Here is a 19,662-nt window from a genome sequence, read left to right on the forward strand (position 1 = left end):
GATGGGAGGCCAAAAAGCAAAGGTATACATTCATCCCTATAATAATTATTTGTTGAGTACCTACTGTGTGCTGGGCACTAATTAAGGTGATGGAGACACAGTGGTGAACAAGGCCTACAGTCACACTCTAATAACCGCATTCTTTGCACAACTAGCTGTGGAGATTAGGGATTGTGTGTTTCTCCTACCTCTTGAGGGCAGAGGTTGGGTCTTATTCTCCTCTATTTCCAGAAGGCTCAGCTAAGTTTCTTCCATATAGTACCTTTCCAATAAGTGTTTATTGTGGGAATAAATGCTTCCTGTATTTTCTTTATTTTTCAATTGAAGTATAGTTGATTTACAATGTTGTTAATTACTGCTTACAGCAAAGTGACTCAGTTATACATATATACATTCTCTTTCATATTCTTTTCCATTATGGCTTATCATAGAGTATTGAATATAGTTCCTGTGCTATACAGTAGGACCTTGTTGTTTATCAATCTTATACATACCAGTTTGCATCTGCTAATCCCAAACTCCCAATCCATCCCTCTCCCACCTCCCTCCATATTTTTTAAAATCTTTTTTTTTAAATAAGAGCATAATATGATCAGATTTATATTTTAGTACATCATTTTGGCAGCTGGGTGGGGGCACCTAGAAGGTGCACAAACTAGAGACAAGGGGTTCTCAACTAAGGGTGGTCACTGTCACTAGGCAATAGATAATGGGGGTCCAAGCTAGAGGAACAGTGGTGTAGATGGAGGTAGTTTTAGTGCCCTGGCCAATCGATTCACTTAGAGCTCACTCAGCCTTCACAGACCTTGTATTTCTCTCATCAAACCACTGCAGCCTCCTTTGAAGCCTCTGTTGGCTTCTGTTTTCACTCTAAACCTTGGCATGATTTACTTTCACCCTGGGACAGCCCTGTTTTCAAGGTCAAAGCCAACAAAAGACAGCTGGTCAACTCCAGGGTGACCCCGGGCACGGCCTGGGGCAGTCGTAATGCTGCAGAGCATGGTGGTGACACACGAGGTCACTGGAGTTTAAATCAGCGCTGATGAATTTCCTCTGCCGCTGAGAGGAAGCACCGGAGACATCCTTGCTGTTGATGCTGATGGCTACCTCAAAAGACAGGAATTCACCCTCCACGGCCCTGCATGGAGATTGGCTGTGGATTACCAAGCACCTGGCCTCCGATATTTTCACTGGTTCTGATTCTAAGAAGTATTTACCACAAAATCCAGGACAGTTCTTTGTAGCTCCTAAGATCTCAAGTGATTAAGACAGAAGAGCAGCTCTGATTCAGACTTATAATAAAACCTGTGTCTGAAGCATGGAGTGGCTCACTTGTCATGAACCCAACAGTAACTCTTTTGTACAGCCCTTTAGAGTTTATAAAAGCCCTTTTATAGCTTATTTGCATCTTTCAATAGCTCTGTAGGCAACGTAAAGCAGATATTATTACTCCCATTTTGTAGACGAGAAAACTAAGGCTTGGAGAGGTTTTGACTGGCCCAAAGTCATATGAGTTGTCGGTGACAGAGCAGAAATTCCAACCCTGGTCTCACTCCACGTTCAAGCCTCTGTCCATCACACCTCCAACTCTAGCAAGAACTAGGGTTTACCACAATCATGAGTTAATGTCTCTGTCCCAGTCGTCACTGACACCAGTCCTTTCCTTGCTGCTTTTCCTCATAAGACAGTGACCCAGATTACGAGTCTGGAGAGTGCTACCAGGTCTCCGTCAGACCCAACTACCATGTGCAATAGCCAAAGCCAGGGCCCAGGGCCACATTCTGATCAGAACTGTCCAGAGAGGAAGCTGTTGGTGCACAGGGCTAGCTATGAGAAGAAGGAGGGCTCTGAGAGCCAGATTCAAGTCCCCGTTCTGCCATGTAGTATATAACCTTAAGCTCATGACAGCTTTCTCTTTGAACCTCCACAGAATAAGGGCAGCAACATCTGCTCTACCCACCACTCAGGGATCAGAGCCAGTAATGGAATATTTCTTCTCCCGTTTCCAGGCAGTTACCAGATTGTGCTGGATGCACCCACTACAGAGTAAAGCAAACTAGCCCCTCCATGGAGGCCTCCCTGCAGTAACCTCAACACGCAGGCAGACAATCTGTCTTTCAATCTAAGCAGGAAGATGTAAGCCACCCAACAGGCACTCTCACACGGTTTCAGCACACTTCTGCTGATCATTTACTTTGTACCGAGCCTGGCCCTAATTATACAAAGATAAATAAGACAGTGCGGGCCTTCAAAAGACTCTAGGTTTGATTTAGAGACGGACATGTTAATAAGTACTGTATTACTAATAAACACGGTATTCCAGCATTGGGCAGCAACTGTGTCTTTTTGTTGTGAATTCTTGGCACACTGTACGGTGCTGCCCACAGTAGGATGCAGTAAACATTTACTGAATAAATAAATAAAACTAACATAAAACATGACGACAAAGGGTACACACACTTCAGTGAAAGAATTGCTCTTCTCCACCTGGAAGCTTCCATCTTCCCATATCCCCTTTTCTCTTTACTCCTGTCCTGAAAGAAAAGGATCCTTCCTTCTTGTCAGAACTAACCCCTTCACGGTGATTTCCCTCCTCTCCCTCATCTCCTTGGAGGCCTTGCTCCAGCCATCCTGCCTCCCTCTTGCATCTGTCCTCAGAAGCTTTCTCTCTCTTTCTTTCCCTCTCTCTAATCCTTGCTTTCAGCCTTCTGACCCACCTCAGGTTCCCCGAGCTTACAAAACTAACCTGAACCAAGCTCTCCTTTCGAGTTCCTGAGCTCGTCCCCACCCTCCTTTGACCACCGAATCTCTCGATTCTGTTGTTTGCACCTGCAGCCTGTATTTCTCCTCACCCTTTCATTCACCCCATGTCCTTCAAAGCTGCTCTCAGAAGCGTCACCACCCCTCCCCAACACCAAGGCCAGTGGTCTTGTCTCAGTCTCCAAGCTCCCTGACCTCCCTGCTGAAATCCCCTTGGCTTCTGCGACACTGCAGCTCCTGGCTTGCTTTCTCCCTCTCTTGTCAATACTCAGTCTCTATCTGGCTGCTCTTCCTCTGCTTTCCTCTCAATGCAAGTTCTTGCCAAGATTGCCTTGTTACTTCACATTAGCTCCCTTGAGAACTAATTTAATGTCAAAGCTTCCAACTCAGGAAGGCTTTCCAGTCACCACCTCCACCGCAACCGCCCTGAGCCCAACCCTGCAGAGTCCAACAGAACTATAGGGACTAAAAGTGCAAGAAAGAAAAGGTCCCCAAGGATAGGGGAAGGGATGGGATCAACATGGTTTCAATGTCAGACTCTCTCACAGCCTCTGTCACATTCTGCTTGTCCTGCAATGAACTTATCTTAGTTCTGCCACCAGCTCACAAGCTCCTAAGACAGGATCCGTCCCACTCTTCTCTGCTCCCCACATTCGGCGAATGTTGTGCTCGGACAGACGGGCACACATAAGCATTTTCCAGATAAAAGAAGAAAAAGTGAAGATGAATAGGCGTGAAAGCACTTGGTAAATTGGAAAGCACTAAAGGACTAGAAGCCTCACCATCAACAGACTTCGTAAGAAACTTCTGGGTTGTTCGGGCACATTGCAGCGTCGGTGCCTGTCCTCTGGCTCTGCATGACATTTGATGCCCAAATGCCTGAGAACATGTAAATGCCTATTCCAGAACTAGCCTGGGATTGAGAGGCACAGACTACAGCGACAGAGAAAGAGAAGAGGAGCTGTAAAGGGTCTCACCCTCTGAGACCACCTCCTTCTCATGTGCTCAGTCAGTAAACATCCACTAAGCACCTATGAGGTGCCGGGAGCTATTCCAGACACTGGGAACACAGCTTTGAACAAGATGACGAGGGCCTGTGCCCTCCTGGATATTATATTTCAGTGAGAAGAGATGATAAATACAAATAAAAGAAAACAGCAGGTAGTAAATAAATGCTTCTGTATCAGATGCTTTACCATCTCTTTCAAACAAAACAGCCCTGGCTGGTGGCTCTTTCTCTCTCCTGAGTGTTCACACGGACAAATCCAGTCCCTTGCTTTGAGGTTTGCTTTGTGTTTTTCTCCCCGTTAGGTCAGCAGCTACAGCACAGATGTGCTAGCTTCTCTAATCTCCAGCAAAGCCGTGTTTGGATGAACACTGCCACCCCATTTGAGGAGGCCTCTGAAACCACTACACCTGGAAGGTTGGGGCAGCCTGGCCGCCATGGTCTCAGAGACCTACTGCCCCTCTGAGAAGAGCGATGATGCTGCGGATACTTACCAGAGAGCTACTTGGGGAGGCTTTTTCAGGTTGTGTTCATCTGTCAGAGCCCTCCGGACTCAGCTGATCGCTGGTGGTAGATTTTTGTGTTATTTAGGGCACTGAAGTCCCACAGTCTTGACACAAACTTAAAATTAGAAATGCATTAAATATAGGAAAGGAGGAAGGTCATTCAGGAAAGGCAGCCTTCCGAGGGAGCTGCAGGACAAAGACACCCTGGAAACTTCCAGGTTCATTAATGTGTTTTACACAGCATTCCAGTGGTATTTCTCCTTCAGAAATAACACTGTGGAAAGCGTAGGGGACTGGCTCAAACCTCAGCTAACACAGCGGAGTGAGTGACTCTGCAAACTAAAAATAGCTTCTTTCCCACTCATTCTGACAGATTTCACTTAGACCCTGTGCACAGGCTGATTCTCCAACAAACAGTTTTAGTCCTGCAGCAAAATGAGGGCTGGTGGCATTTGGGCTTGACAATTACCCAATCCCTGGTTCGACTCTAGTTTATTTCCACGTTTCCTGCTGTTGCTCCAATGGCTGCGTGTATGCACACACGTGCACGTGTGCACTGAGCTCCCTGCCTGGGACTTGGTGCTCCTCAACCAAACTTGGGCAGAATTCAAACCAGGAAGATGACTCAGGACCATGGCTGCACACTGAGCCCAGAGCAAGGTTCTCAGAAACGCCGGGAAGGCTCTTTGTCTCAGGTCTTCTCCTAATTCCCTGCTAGCCTCTCTGGGCCTCAGTTTCCTCAATTATAAAATAAGGGTAATCATTCCTATTCTGGCCTATTTCACAGCATCACCCTAGGATCAAAAGAGATAACGTATGCAAGAGTTATTTTCCTTTAGACATACTCCTATCAGAAGGATGGATGGCAGTGATGGGGTAGGTGAAACAGGCAGCCAGACTACAAAACTAGGCTGGACCACTGGAAGGGACAGGCATCCCGACTGTACCAGGAGCTAAAAGCAGATCCAGATTCACAGCCTTAGCTCATGTTGTCCCCTCTGCCTGGAATGTCCTTCTCCCTTTGCTAAACTCCTACTCATTTTTAAGAACCCAGTCCAAACACTTCTTTTTGTTAGTGTCTTCAGAATAAATTATTCCACCTTCACTGCTCCCTTAGCCTTTCGTACACACCTCTAACAGCACTTTTCACTCTACAGGGTAAGGAATTTATTTACGTACGTGGAAGTTCTTTGAGGGCAAAGATTATTCTTTATCTTTGTATCCACTTCCCCACCCACCACCACTGTGTGGTCAAAGCAAGTGTATGGTAAGTGTCAACCAATGTTCACTGGGTTGACAAGGAATGGACAAGAACCCAAAGCCAAGAAGGGGGTAAACCCAGGAGACACGCACACAGGTGGGACAGCCAGCACAGAGCCAGTGGAGGGGGTGGCGGGAGGAGAATCCAGGAAGGTAGAGTCACCAAGGTCTACCTGTTCCCGGCAATAAGGTCACAGCCACAGGGACGGGAGTCAAAGCCAAACTGCAAGTCCTGGGAGGGCCAGGTGGGAGCATCATACTAAGTCCCAGTGACCTAAGATGGAACAGGAAGCCCTGGGGACAAGGAACAAGGGCAGAGAACAGAGCCAAGGCGAAGAGGCGAGCAAGGCTCAAGCGGTACTGAAGCCTGGAACTTCTAGATTAGTTAACATTCCCAGGTCTGCCAAAGCTGAGCCAGCAGCTTGGGGTTGAGTGATCTTGGCTATGACACCAAGGGACTCTAGAGGCAGGAGTCATTACAAATGTAAGTAGTGATTGTTTGCATAAAATAAGAATCAGAGATGGAAGGGACTCTTAGATCTATGAGAAACTTTATAGGAATCGCCTGGTCTAACAACCTCAAGCTACGTATCGGGGAACTAAGGGTAAGGAGGAAAGGGGCTTGCCCAAGTTCACCCAGTCAGGGCAGAACCATGGCTAGAACCCAGGCCTTCTGACCCCCAATCCAGACCTTGTCCCCCAGAGGCTGTTGACCTCCTGATGGTCCCACTAACACACCAGATACCCTGCTGTAGCTGCTTCAGAATCTTAGGGGAGCCCCCACTGTACCCACTAAGTGAGTACAGGCACTTCTTCCTGTGAAGTGCAGGCTTCCACCTTTGAGTGGACTTCGGAGCCAATGTTCCACAGGAAATGGCCAGGGAGCACCCCACCAGGAGCTTGGAAAGCAAAAAGCTGCTGGTGTGTATGTTTGCTGTCAGAGAGCAAACGAACAGTGCGTTCACACGCACCCTGCCCTGACATGTGCATGGGGGTAATTCCAACCACGGTGCTCTCCCTGGAATTTTCCAAGAGGGGCTAGAGAGGGCCAGTACCTAAGGCAAAGCTGACAGTGCACAAAACATACAATCTTCAGTCTTTAGCACTGTAAGAACATTGAACAAAGGCCCGTCTGGTTTAAAATCTCAGTCTTTCTCAGGCTAGAGATGAGACATGGCTCAGAAGAAAAGAACTGAGACTCTCAGGGAATCAGAGACCCTGACTCCCGGAACTTTCGTGCAGGTGAGGGTACATATGCACCGTTACTTCATCCATACAGAAAGTATGTGAGCTTCAAGTTCCTCAAGTCTAAGCCCCAGCCCCACTGTTTACCTACTATGTGATCCAAGGCCAGTGACTTACCCATTAGTCTCCTTATTCTTAAAGCAGTGATTATAACACCTGTGCCCAAGTTTATTGTGAAAAGGAAAGAATATATGTAAAGCATTTAGCATGCTGCCTGGACCATAATAACCACCAGGTAACATTGTGTTTATTTTCTTTCTTTTGTTCATGGGAAGGGCTGGTCGTACCACAGTCCAGCTCTGTCTACCTGTGCTTTCCCCGCCCACTTGGCTGTCTCTCTGGACCCTTCTGGGCAGACATCCTACCTGAGGCCTCAGCCCAGACAGCTCACTCCTTCCTCTGCTTATCCCTGGATATAGAAGAAGGTAACTGGCCAGCTATGGGACACTCAGGTCCTTGAAGGTCAGGTTACCAGTTTAGTCCAAGGCTGTTCCTGTCTCCCCAGGTGTCTGTGCACCTCCCTGGCCAAGCTCCTGCCAGGGTATCACACAGTTTAGCACAGCTCTTGTCTTTTCCAAGGTGAACGCACCCCTAGCAGCTTACAGCTCTGGCCCTCCAGCAAACAGATGCCTGACAGGCCAGACCGGGACATGAACAGCAGAGAGAATTCCCAGACCCAATCTACCAGCAGGAGACAGCCTGGGGTCTGAACCTGCAGTGAGACCAGTGAGAACACACATGAGCACCAGCTCCCCAGAGACCAGAGCACAGATGGAGGGGAGCACGAAAATGAAGCTGCCATAGGGCTCAGGGCTCAAGCCGACTCCTCACATTGCCCTGCCAAGAAGCCAAATAATTTAAGTCACATCAATGTGAGGCTCTTTGGCTATATGCTTACACTGGCCATGTCTGTTACAGTGCTGCACAGCGTGGCCACCACACAGCATTCAAAGGTTCCAAAGGGAAGAAGAGAAAGGACCCAAGAGTTACTGAGTGCCTGGAGAGTGCCAAGAACTTGGCATGTAATCCTCATCGATGACCTTCTGTGGTAGGTATTATTACCCTCATCTTACCAATAAAACCAGAGACTCAGAAAAACCCATGAAGCCTCTATGCCTCTGCTGTGCTACCTGACCACAAAGTCTCAAGTGTTCTGGGAAAGAAAAGGAAAGCTAAAGAGTCTAAAGCACCATGTATCAAGCTCTCAGCACCTTCCCTCACTAAGCAGACAGCACTAGCTTAAGTACTGCATTCCCTCTTTCACTGGAGTCAACTTCTTTCCAACAGAATCTAGAGAAATACAGCAAAAGCCATGAAGATGCTCATGGCCTTTGCCCCTGCAATTTCATTCCCAAGATTTTGCCTTAAAGAAACAGTTCAACAGGGTATTCACTGCAGAGTTCACTATAGTGACCAAAAAAAAGGGTAATGATCTAAATGTCCAACATTCACAGAATGACTTGGAAAATCCCAGAATCTTCAAATCATATATTATACAGCCATTTTAAATGATCTTTAAAGACCAAGACAAAACAAAGCAAAGCATTTGTGATAAAATAAATTACCACTGAATAGAAACATTATAAATGCCACCACTGTAACTTTGTAAAGTATGTACATGTGTATACGCAGAAAACGAACATAGTTGTGTTAGGGTGGTAAGATTATGGGTGGTTTTATTACTAGTATTACCATGTCTAAATTGTCCTTGTGGTGTTGTTCAGTGCCTTTACAATTAAAGAAAAAGAGACAGACAGACTGACAGACTCAACCCAGCACCAAGGAAAGGCCCAGGAGGACCAGGGCTGGGATGTAAGGCAGAAATTGAGAACCGTCCTACATACCCGGAAGGAGGAGGCCAGGCAGGCCCCAGGGGAAGGGAAGCCCTCTAGGTATGGAGAGGGTTGTAATTAGTCTGATGCTAATTACAGAAGTCTCACTAGTTTATTAATTTTTTTTTTTTTTTTGCGGTACGCGGGCCTCCCATGTTGTGGCCTCTCCCGTTGCGGAGCACAGGCTCCGGACGCACAGGCCCAGCGGCCATGGCTCACGGGCCCAGCCGCTCCGCGGCATGTGGGATCTTCCCGGACCAGGGCACGAACCCGTGTTCCCTGCATCGGCAGGCGGACTCTCAACCACTGCGCCACCAGGGAAGCTCTAATTTTTTTTTGACAGACTGAATGAAGACTGAATTCCTTCATTAAGCCAACTTGGGTTCAGAGGCACATTTCCTGAGTGGCCATCCCCATTCTTCTCAAAAACCTAGCCCTTTCTTTTTCTTTTTTTTTTTTAAGGACAGCAGTAAAGTAAAATTTAGTAACAGAAACACATACCCTGGAGAAATTAAGACTCCTGCCTTAAATACAGAAATTCAAGACATTTCAGGGAACTAAAGGGGCTTGAATAAACAACTGAACTACCATGTTTTCTACACTGGGAAGTATAAACAGAAGAGCAAAATACTCAGCTTAGTATTAACGGCCCCTCTGATCAGGTTCCAACCTTCTGATATTACTTCATATTCAGCCCCACAGACACACCGTGCTCCAGCCAGACAGAACTACCAGTGCTCCCCAAACACTTTCTTCCCTTTCCCACTCCCGTGACTTTGCTCCAGCTGCTGTGCCCACTGGAAAGTCCTCCTCTCTCTCACAGTGCCTGCTCAAGTCTCCCCATCCTCCAAGGCACAGCTCAAAGCTGTGTCCTCCACAAAGCCGAACCCAGTCCTGTACCCTGAACTCACCTCTCACTCTCTGAAGTGGATCCAGAGCCCCTGGAACCTTTGAAGGAGTCACACACGGTCTGCCCTGCGGCACAGGTATCCAGGTAACTGCCTTTTCTACCATATTAAACCCGAGCAAGGACCCCTTCAGGCTTCTGCATGGAACCCACCATAAGGCCTAAGCTATAAGCACACAGGTAGGCTCTCAGTGAATGCTCCCCTGAAAGATAAGGAAAAGAAATGCATCACCTCTGCGGAAAGAGGTCACTTCCTACCTCAGTTGCTCCCGTTAAGCAATGCAGAGAGGAAGGTGTGCTCTTTGATGGCCTGGAGCAGCAGAGGGATGGATCCTGCTTCTTTGGTTTCCAGCCTTCATGAGACTCCAATGTCCTCCCCAGTTGACCGTAGTCTGCTCGGCCCCAGGTAAACACCTTGCCAGTTTCTAAAAAAAGGAAAAAAAATTATTTGAATTAAGGCTATATTCCACAGCTGTGCTCTCATGGGTAAGCGAAGAATTACAAGAGAAAGTATGATCATTAATTTTGGTACCAACTACTATGTAGCAGGAGCCTTCCTATCTTCCTGTAAAGAAAGTGTGCATATTCACGTGTTTATAGATGTGGGAACTGAAGTTCAGAGAGGTGAGATGTATGACTTAACCAAGATCAAACAAGGGCTGAGTGCCAAAGTTGGATTCCAACAGAGGCTACTTCTACGGCTTGGGTTCCTGCATTTTAACAGATATGGACATGGCCACAGAGAACACCTCAAGGGCATTGTATGGCCTATGCACCCTCTCCCCTCCCCCACACCCTCCTTGTACTTTGCAGGGACAGAGGATGTCTGTTCTCAGGCTCCCCTCCCTCTCACCCAATCCAGAGCCCTCTGTCAGCCACCTTGAGGTTCCCCAGGCTCCAGACTTGCCCCAGGCCACAGTCTCTCAGGGCCTTACTCTGAGCTCAATTAATGGCCAGTTTCATGTGTTTTTCCCTCCATGTAACATCGAGGACCTTTCAGAGTCTATGCTCTTACCCACAGGAGCAATTCTAATAGTCCCAAGGTGAGTGCCTATGTGTGCTAGAGGGAAGGGAGTGAGAGAAGGAAAAAAAAAGACAAAATCATTTACAGCCAGAAAAGCATTCAGTCCCCCAGATGCACCATCTGGGAAGCTGGCCAGTGCTAAAGACGAATGAAGAAAATGAAGTTTGAAAAAAAGAAATGGCCTTTTTTCTCCCAGATAAGAGAGAATTCACCAAACTTATTCAGCTGTACCAAGTGCCACATTTGTTATTTCAACAGAAATGCAAAATCTGATGAGGCATAGATTATTAACAGATTCTCTGCAATAAATATGCATAACCATGTGCGCTGTATAAATTCTTTATACATGTTTATTTTAACAAAGAGAAACTTTGCTTAAGAGACAAAACACCAAGTAATGCATATTAAATTCTAGACAAATCTACTACATACTCTGTGTTTAGTATCAAAGCTTCATCTGGTCCCACATTCAACATATGGTTTATAGTGTCAGTTAAAAAACAACCAGAGACTCATAGGGGAAATGTCAGAAGTTTGAAGGGGTACAGGGCTCTGCAGGGATACAGTTCTCAGGATCAATCTGCTCGCGGACACCAAAATAGACACCAAGAAGTTCTTCCAGGCTTCCTCGAAGAGGGAACAAAGTCTGTGCAACCCATGGGGTACCATATATATTACAAGAACAGGGAGAGGGTCCATTCAGATGTGTTATTTCATGGCCTCACAAGTGCTATTCCTTTTGCCATGGATGCCCTTTCCTTACATCATTCATTTGATAAACTATGGCTCAACCTTCAGAGTCCAGCTCATGGACCACCAGTTTTGCAAAACCTTTCTTGACTTCTTAATTCTCCACAGAACGGGTGAAACCCTCCCTCCTCTGATCTACCTTTACTACTGTACTCATCAACTACTAGGATCCCATTTAACAGGTGGGAAAATTAAGGTTCAAAGGAGTGACCAGCCCAGGGTCACACAGTTAAGCCACACTCCTTCTACTAGCTCATGGTACCACTCTGTATTGGTTAATCACACTGGCCCAAATCACTGCATAAACACACTTGCTTCACTTCTGTAGGATTAGCCCCCAAAAAAGCTCATGTGCCCAGGACCCACAAAGCATCCCAAGCTGGCAAACTGTCCCTCTGCTTGAGCTGGCTGGGATTTACAACCAGACTGCCTTAGCAGAGAGATTCCCAAGAAGCCAGAGGATGAGACTGTTACTTCTTAAAGGATCCTAGCATTCCTCTGCTGAGAAGAACTGGCAAGTTGCTAACCGCAAGACTACAGAAAGAATTATGTTATCACAAACCCCACCGTGAATCCTTTCTTATCAAGTAAAACATCTTAGAACCTCCTCTGCTATTGATTATTGATGTCCAAGACAGGCAAGACTGCCAGAATATGGTGCTACCATGATTACATTTCCAATAACAATTCAACCATTCCACTTATGTAGCACTTTTCACCTTCAAAGCACTTTACAAAGATGAACTAATTAATCTTCATGCTCCCTGGGGAGGCCACAGACATTTTATTACAGACAACCAGGCTGACTGGATGGCCAGCCTTTGGGTTCCGACCTAAGTTTGTGCAGTCAGGTAGGTACACTCCCTGAAGCTGTCTGTCTGCTTCTCCCCAAAATATACTCTGCATCAGAAGGCTCACAGGGACAGAGGAGGCTCTTTTCTTTTTCCTTTAAACAGACATTTATTGACCACCTCCCAGGAGCTCAGCACATTAACAGACAATATCTCAATTAATCCTCATAAAAATTCTGTGAAGTATAGATTATTAAGCTTATTTTACAGAGGAGATTTGAGAGGTTAAGTGACTTGATCAAGTCCAGAAAAACCCAGCCAGTGGTAAAAGCAAATTATAAATCCTCTGTCTTCTGATTCCAAGACCAATGGCAGATCCAATGATTGCACAGCTGCTGTCACAAACTGATGAAACCTGGCTGATGAAACAGCCATTCTGACAGTGTTTGAGGAGGGGGGGAAACTCAGATTAAATGGATATGTTCTGTGTACCATCCAGCTTTCCTCACTAGAATGGCCTCCTTCCCAAGAGACCATGCAGACCTCAGAACTATAAGCAGTGAAATAAAGGCGTTAAACACAAGGATTACGATTTTTAGGTCACCTGGAGCAAAAGAAAACAATGAATCCACATACAAAAGATGTTCATTAATACACTGTAGATAAATGTCTGCCTCGAGCTGAAGCAAGCTGGCAAATCCAAGGACATTCAGATCCCAAATGTATGACAAATGAATCTACCTTAGATTAAATAATAATTATATATTACTGTGACAAAAAATAGATACATTGATGCCATCCAACGAGTATAGGTATGTGTCTCCAGATAAATGGGAGAAATGACAAACAGCTCAAAATAAAGTCAGCAAGTAAAATATAATTTAAAGGCACACGCATGCGAAAATTAACAGAATAACTAGGGAGCCAAGAAATATACATGGCCAAGGGTCCCAACGCAATGGCGAAAACAACGGGGCCAGATGAGTGGTGTTGACAAAGACTGTCTAGGGAGCTTGGAGGGAGCATTCCAAGCTGGAACTGCCCCGGCAGGCTTGATGGAACAAGTGGCGTTAAGGTGAACTTCTGGAAAGGAAAAGAAAATGGGAAGATCAGGGAGAACGTTCCAGGAGTGGGGAGAGGGGATAAGCAACGACAGAAATCCAAAGGCACAAGGTGGGGCAGGTGGAGAGAGGGAGGGTCACGAGGCAGGGCGGCGGAGGTGAGTCGGGGCTGCCAGGCTGGGGCCACCTCAGGGCAACGCCAGGCTCACGGTCTGGACCTCACCTTCCAGACTCATTTGCTTGCACTCCCTTATCAGCAAAATATTTTTAACATACCTCTAATACATGTATATTCGTTTATTTATTAAAGTATACACTTACATTATACACATATGGGAATTATAAAGGTACCTTTATTCAAAACTATATAGTGAAAACACACTCCAAAAGTAGAAAATTTAAAACAATGAGATAAAAACATAAAAGAAGTCAGAATTTTCTCTTCCCACACCCTGGCAATTCACCTTGCATGCTCACTTTAGGAACTACTGCTACATAGACCATGGGGAGACTGCAGACTTTTGGGCACGGGTGGGGCCTGATGAAATGAGTGTTTGGGGGATGGTACATTTGGCAAAGGATTGCAGGGGGCCAGTAATAATAATACTCATACCTATCACTTCCCTCCCCAGCACTACTATGTGCCTAAGCATTCTGTTGTAGGAACTCTCTATATACTGTTCTAAGCTTTCTCTATGCAGTATTCTGTGTACCCCTCCCAACAACCCCGTGAGACAGGTATTCTTACCAGCCCCATCTTACTGACAGGGAGAAGGTTCTAGGAGTGGGAGAGGGGACAAGCAAAGTCACAGGAGTAAGTGCAAAGGGAAGGAAGGCAGGAAGCCACTACAGTGACACAAGCCTAAGAGGCATCAGCTAAAGCCAAGGTTGAAGTTGTTGCAGGGTGGTAAGAATTTGCAAGGCTTGGCACCCCATTTGACGTAAGAGAAAGGGAACGGGAGGAGATACACAGCACTCTGAGATTTCTGGATTTCAAGGTTAGTGGGAAGGTGGGGGTGTGCCATTAAAATATAAAAAGGCGCAGAGGGTGCTAGATCAGGGGTTCCATTGACAGGAGTCATGCGTTACCAAATGATTTAAATCACTTGGGGCCCTGTGCAAACATCTTATCAAACAGTCAAATACAAATAAAGGGGGAGTGAATGAGGAGAAAGAAAATGAGGTGCAAAGCCCTGGGTGCTCTGGGATCAGAGAAGACACAAAAGTGGGGGTGGATGGGGAATGGTCGGGGAGCCAGCTTCCTTCACCAGCCAGAGGGCTGCCCAGGATGCTGGTAGGGGCAGGTGCTGCAGCCACAGCAACGGGCACAGTGAGAAGCTGCTTCAGCAGTATCTGGGTCCTCAGGGGAAGAGGTATTTCTACCCTGTTCTGGGAAAAGGGGTCCTGAAGGTGATAAGAAGATAGATTACAGTGTGATATAAGGAACATCCATATTTTCCTAACATAATCTGTCCCAGAAGGAAACAGAATGCCATTGAAGATATCAAAATGGAGCTATAGCAAATAGAGGTAGATGTTGTAAAAAGAATCCCACGGGTCAGGCAGAAAAAAGTCCACGCAACCTCTTCAGTCCCTCCCACCTCAAATGCTTCTGGAGTACACACACACACACACACACACACACACACACACACACACACACACACACACACACACACACACACACACACACACACACACACACACGAGGAGGCCTCTCTGCACCTATGAGTTATATTTATTATATAATTTATCCGTTTACAAACACTTGTTACTCTCTGGGTTAGTAATTCTAAGTCCTTGGAGTGTAAGAACCTCATTTCTATAACCCATCCTTTGTTCTGCCATGTGGACAGAGACTTTATAAAAAGGCACTTGATGATAAAAACCAAGAACTTCGAACACCGAACTAACGGCTCGAGAGTCACCAAGCTTAGTCTTCCCGTGCAAGGAGGAGGAGAGGGGAGAGCTCAGAGGACAGGGGCTGGACACAGGCACACCAGGCTGCTTCCCCCATGTAGATGTGCTATCCTGCTCTTCCTCGAGGCTTCCACACCCCTTCCCTCCGCCCCCGCTGTCTCCTCTACCCCTGAGCCCATTCACTCTTCAACTCTGCTCAGTCCTCAACCCAGATCAGACTCTTCTGTGCGACAATCTCAGAGAACCATGTTCCTCATCTTGGGAGAACTTGTCTCAGTTTATAACTGTATGCTCATTAGGAGGACTGTTGATTAAAGTCTGTCTCGTCCTCCAGAGAATCAGCTCTGTGATAGCAGGGACTGTTTCTGCCCATCCTTGTATCCTAGAAAAATGCCCAACACAGAGTAGATGCTCAATAAAGTATTTGTTGCTGGAATGAACAAATGAACAATGTAACCATCTCTTCCTACCTACTTCGTACTCCCAACTACTAAACTTTATCATTTGCTGGCTCCATAATCTTAAGCAAATTACTCAACGTCTGAAAAACGGAAAAATAACACCTTCCTTGTAGGGCTGCTGCAAGGATATTTTTTCATAAAGCGCATGACACATAATAGTAAATGTTAGCCACTATTACTACTATACTCCCAAACTGAACACCACGGCCTTACCAAGGATTTCCATCGTTCCACCCCCAATTTCTACCAATTTGTCAAATCTTCTCTGCCAGCTGCCAACTACCGACATGTTAGGTAAGTCTTAGGTGAGTCATCTTTATCTTACTGATAAAGAAGAGGAAGAGCACTGAAGGCTTCACCATTGGATTTGGGGATTTTTGTAAAATACAAGCATAGTATATGGCACATTGCATCACACAACACAAATAAATTTAAACCAGGGGGTAAAAAGGAAGAGAGTGGAAGAGAGCAACGGAAAAGAGATGAAGCAAGGTGAGCTGGAGAAGATAAGAAGCTTTAACCAGAGACTCAGAAGACCTGGATCCTAATCCTGGCTTCTCTCCAAGGCTACGTGATCTTGAACACATCCCTTCCCTCCAGGGGCCCTATTTTTCCCATCCATACAACAAGAGGACTGGGATCGATGACCTCTGAGACATCTTCTTGGTCTAAACTTTAATAATGATGTCTAAAAATCCTCAGGGTCAAAATGAGTGGTGTACAATTTAATTCTCTTGGGACCTTTTGAATATTTAGTCTGACCAGTGTCCTTGAATAAAACATCCACTCTAATATCAAAGACCACTAATATGATTAACAATTTTTATTGAAGTCTAGTTGATTTACAATGCTGTGCCAACCTCTGCTGTACAGCAAAGTGACTCAGTTGTACATATATATGCTTTTTTTTTGAATTGAAGTACAGTTGATTTACAATGTTATGGTTACCAATTTTAAAATTTGGGAACTTGGCTGTATATCTTGTTTGTTTGTTTGTTTTTGTAAAATTTCCCAAGTCTCCAAAGTTGTATCATGAATAATATCACATAACAAAAGGTCTGGAATTTTTTTAAGTTAATACAGGAATAAAATTTCCAAACATGGGATGTCCAACTAAAAAGAAGAGAAGAAGCAGCCTGCAAAGAGATTGAATAAAATCATAAGGGCCTGGGGAGAATTATTTATTGAGAGTCGACTCTGTGTAAAACTCTATTTTAGGCACTGCCATGAAGTTATATAATTTAATCAACACTGAATGATTGGTGTGAATCCCATTTCACAGAAAAAGAAACAGGTCACAGAGGTTAAATGACCTGCTCAAGATCACACAGCTTGGAAGTGGCAAAGCTGCAATAATGATGATGATGATAACAATAACTAATGTTTTGAGAGCACTTACTTCATGCCAAACTCTTTACATGGATTGTCCCGTTTAGTCCACAAAAACACCCCGTGAGAAGGCATTATTATAATCCTCACATTACAGGGGAGGAAACTGAAGCATAGAGGGAGGTAAAGTCTCAAGCTCAGAGCCTCCAGCTGCCCCCAGTCGGTGCCCCCAGTCACTGCCCTGCAGGGGACCCACCAGTCCGTGTGACCCCAGCTCCACTTTCCATTGGCCCACACTGCCTCTTTAAAAGTGGACAGTCCCAAGGACTTCTGGAGGTTGTTCAGAGTCGCAGGGACACCTGTGTGGGCTAGGGGCACAAAGATAGCCTGGCCAGATCACTAAGGGAGCATCACCCTCGGCCTATACGGCAAAGATCAAAGTCCTAAGACGTGCCAGGCACTCCACACGGCTGCTCCATTTTCACCACTCACTTTATTAGCTGTCAAATCAGGGGCACTGGCGAGAGAAGTCCAGACAGACTGCACCTGAGGAGCCCCTGGACCAGCTGTAGGACTGTCTGTATCACGCAGGATGGGGGCTTCCCAGACAAAAGCAGGGAGGACTGGCTTCTTCTTCAAACCTGGGGAGGGCCTCTCAGGAAGCCCTGGTCCTAGATTGTTTGTGTATTTGGCTCCCTCGCCCTCCACAAGCCCCTCCCTCCAAGCACCTCGGTTCTCTTAGCGCTGGGTGACTGCCCCTTTGCCAAGGGCCTGCTCCACTTCCTCCCTCCCAGGCCTCAGGGTTGTGCTGTGCCCCAGCCTGCACTGCTGGTCGGCCTGCTTGTTCCACCCACAGAATTCCTCTCATCCTCAGGGCCTGGCTCAAAAGCCACTGCCTCCCTGAAGTATTCTATTATCCCCTAGTCAGAATAGGCCGTCCGTTCCTTAGGAGCCACTGGCATGCTGCTTGTACCCCTATTCTAACTACTATTCTATGCCACCAAATATAAGCTCATTTGATGACATGTCTTACGTTGCCCACTGTCTTAATCAAGGTTCTCCAGAGAAACAGAACCAGTAGGTTCTATAGAGCAAGATTTATTATAAGGAATTGGCTCACATGATTATGGAGGCTGGCAAGTCCAAAACCTGCAGAGCCGATGTCCAAGTTCAAATGCTGTCAGGCAGGAGAATCCTCTCTTACTCAGAAAAGGGTCAGTTTTTGTTCTATTCAGGTCTTCAACTGATTGAATGGGGCGCACCCACATTAGGGAGGGCAATCTGCTTTACTCAGTCTACTGATGTAAATGTTAATCTCCAAAAACACCCTCACAGAAACACGCAGAGCAACATTTACTAAATATCTGGGCACCCGTGGCCCAGTCAAGGTGACACATAAAATTAACCATCATATCCACTGAGGGGTAGAGAACAGTGATCCTTCCTTATGTTGTCTGTATTCCTCACAGCACCTAGCATAGGGCCTGACCCAGAGCAGGTGCTCAGTGTTTGCTGGAAGGAAAAAGAATCACAGGCATTGCTCTTACCACAAGCTTTTATGTGCCACCAAGGATGTCAGAGACCATCCCCTCCAACTACCCAAAGAGAATACAAAACTAAGGAAAACAAATGACTCTTCACACAGACGACTCCAAAACAGAGCCAGGCACTCTCAATATTCAACAAATAGTTACTGAGTACTTTCTATAGGCCAGGTGCTGTCCCAGGTGCCAGGGGCCACAACAGTGAATGAAACAGACAAAACTCCCTTCCTTGGCGAAGCTTACATTCTAGCAGGGGGAAGACAGACAATGGACAAAAATCACGTAAAACATATCCCCTGGCAAACGACTTTAAGTGCTATAAAGACAAAGTAGGAAAAGGAGACAGGAAGAGCTGGGGAGGGAGGTGGAGGCCCAGGACAGGTGCCCAGCTCCCCACTTCCTGTCCAGGGTTTTTTGTCTATAGCACACCACGTTTCTTAAAGGAAGAAACTTAAATTGAAGAGCCCTCACCCGACTCCTGAAGGGACAGTGAGACTTGTTCTAACTACCTCTCAGGACTATGATGAAAAGGGAGACAATAAACATGAAAGCACTTTATAAACTCTAAATAGAGGTGCTGGAAATATCATGACTATCACTCTTTCTCTAAAGCCAGTTTGCAAAGAACCATCATGAGAGGCTGGACCGTGAGCCCCTGACCTGAGGGGCTCTGGCCCCTGCTCTGGCCCAGTGCTTGGGCTTCCTGCTCCTCCAGGAGCCCAGCGGCACATCAGGCTGCCAGTCACACCTAGCAGTCACTTGGCACCCAGAGAAAAAACATCCCTGATTGAGGCCGGTGCCTCTGCAGATGTTTCCCAACTCATTTCACATTCCAACTCCCAAGCTTCTTCGCACACTTTTAGACTCTTATTAATAACACTTTAAAATGTAGATTGCTGCCTAATCTTAGCTGCGTAATTAAAAAAATAATCTTGCTTCTCTCCCTCCCGGCAAGAAAGGAAACCATACCCCAGGGCCTCTGCAGCTAAGAATCACACCCTGCAGAAAAGCTAGCAGGAGGCTGCAGGTGGGGGTGGGGAGGACGGCGGGAGGGAATGGGGGGAGTTGAAGCCAAGAAGCAAGTCTAATCCTTGATTTTGGAGAAAATGAAAACGAGGCTGAAGGAGGCGAGGGGTTTGCCCGACGACACACAATGTATTTTGGCAAAGCCAGAACCCGAATCCCAGTTTCCTGCTTCCCAGGAACCTCTGTCCACTGCTTCATGGGGGGAGGAGAGGAAGAAGGCAGATGTGAAGTCCTTGAAGA

The 19,662-nt window shown here is 46.2% G+C and overlaps 1 protein-coding gene across 1 annotated transcript in view; it reads right to left on the minus strand.

Moving 5' to 3' along the window:
- The window catches only part of SERGEF (secretion regulating guanine nucleotide exchange factor), a gene marked incomplete at its 3' end in the record, with an annotated part of 218,942 nt that overhangs the window by 161,705 nt on the left and 37,575 nt on the right, over positions 1 to 19,662 (minus strand). Inside the window, exon 9 of the mRNA XM_082845349.1 lies at positions 9,775 to 9,941. Within this exon, the coding sequence (XP_082701475.1) occupies positions 9,775 to 9,941 (167 nt within the window). The remainder of the gene's footprint in view (positions 1 to 9,774; positions 9,942 to 19,662) is intronic.

This window comes from Leucopleurus acutus, assembly GCF_964270905.1.
Source record: "Leucopleurus acutus genome assembly, chromosome: 8".
Classification (NCBI taxonomy): domain Eukaryota; kingdom Metazoa; phylum Chordata; class Mammalia; order Artiodactyla; family Delphinidae; genus Leucopleurus; species Leucopleurus acutus.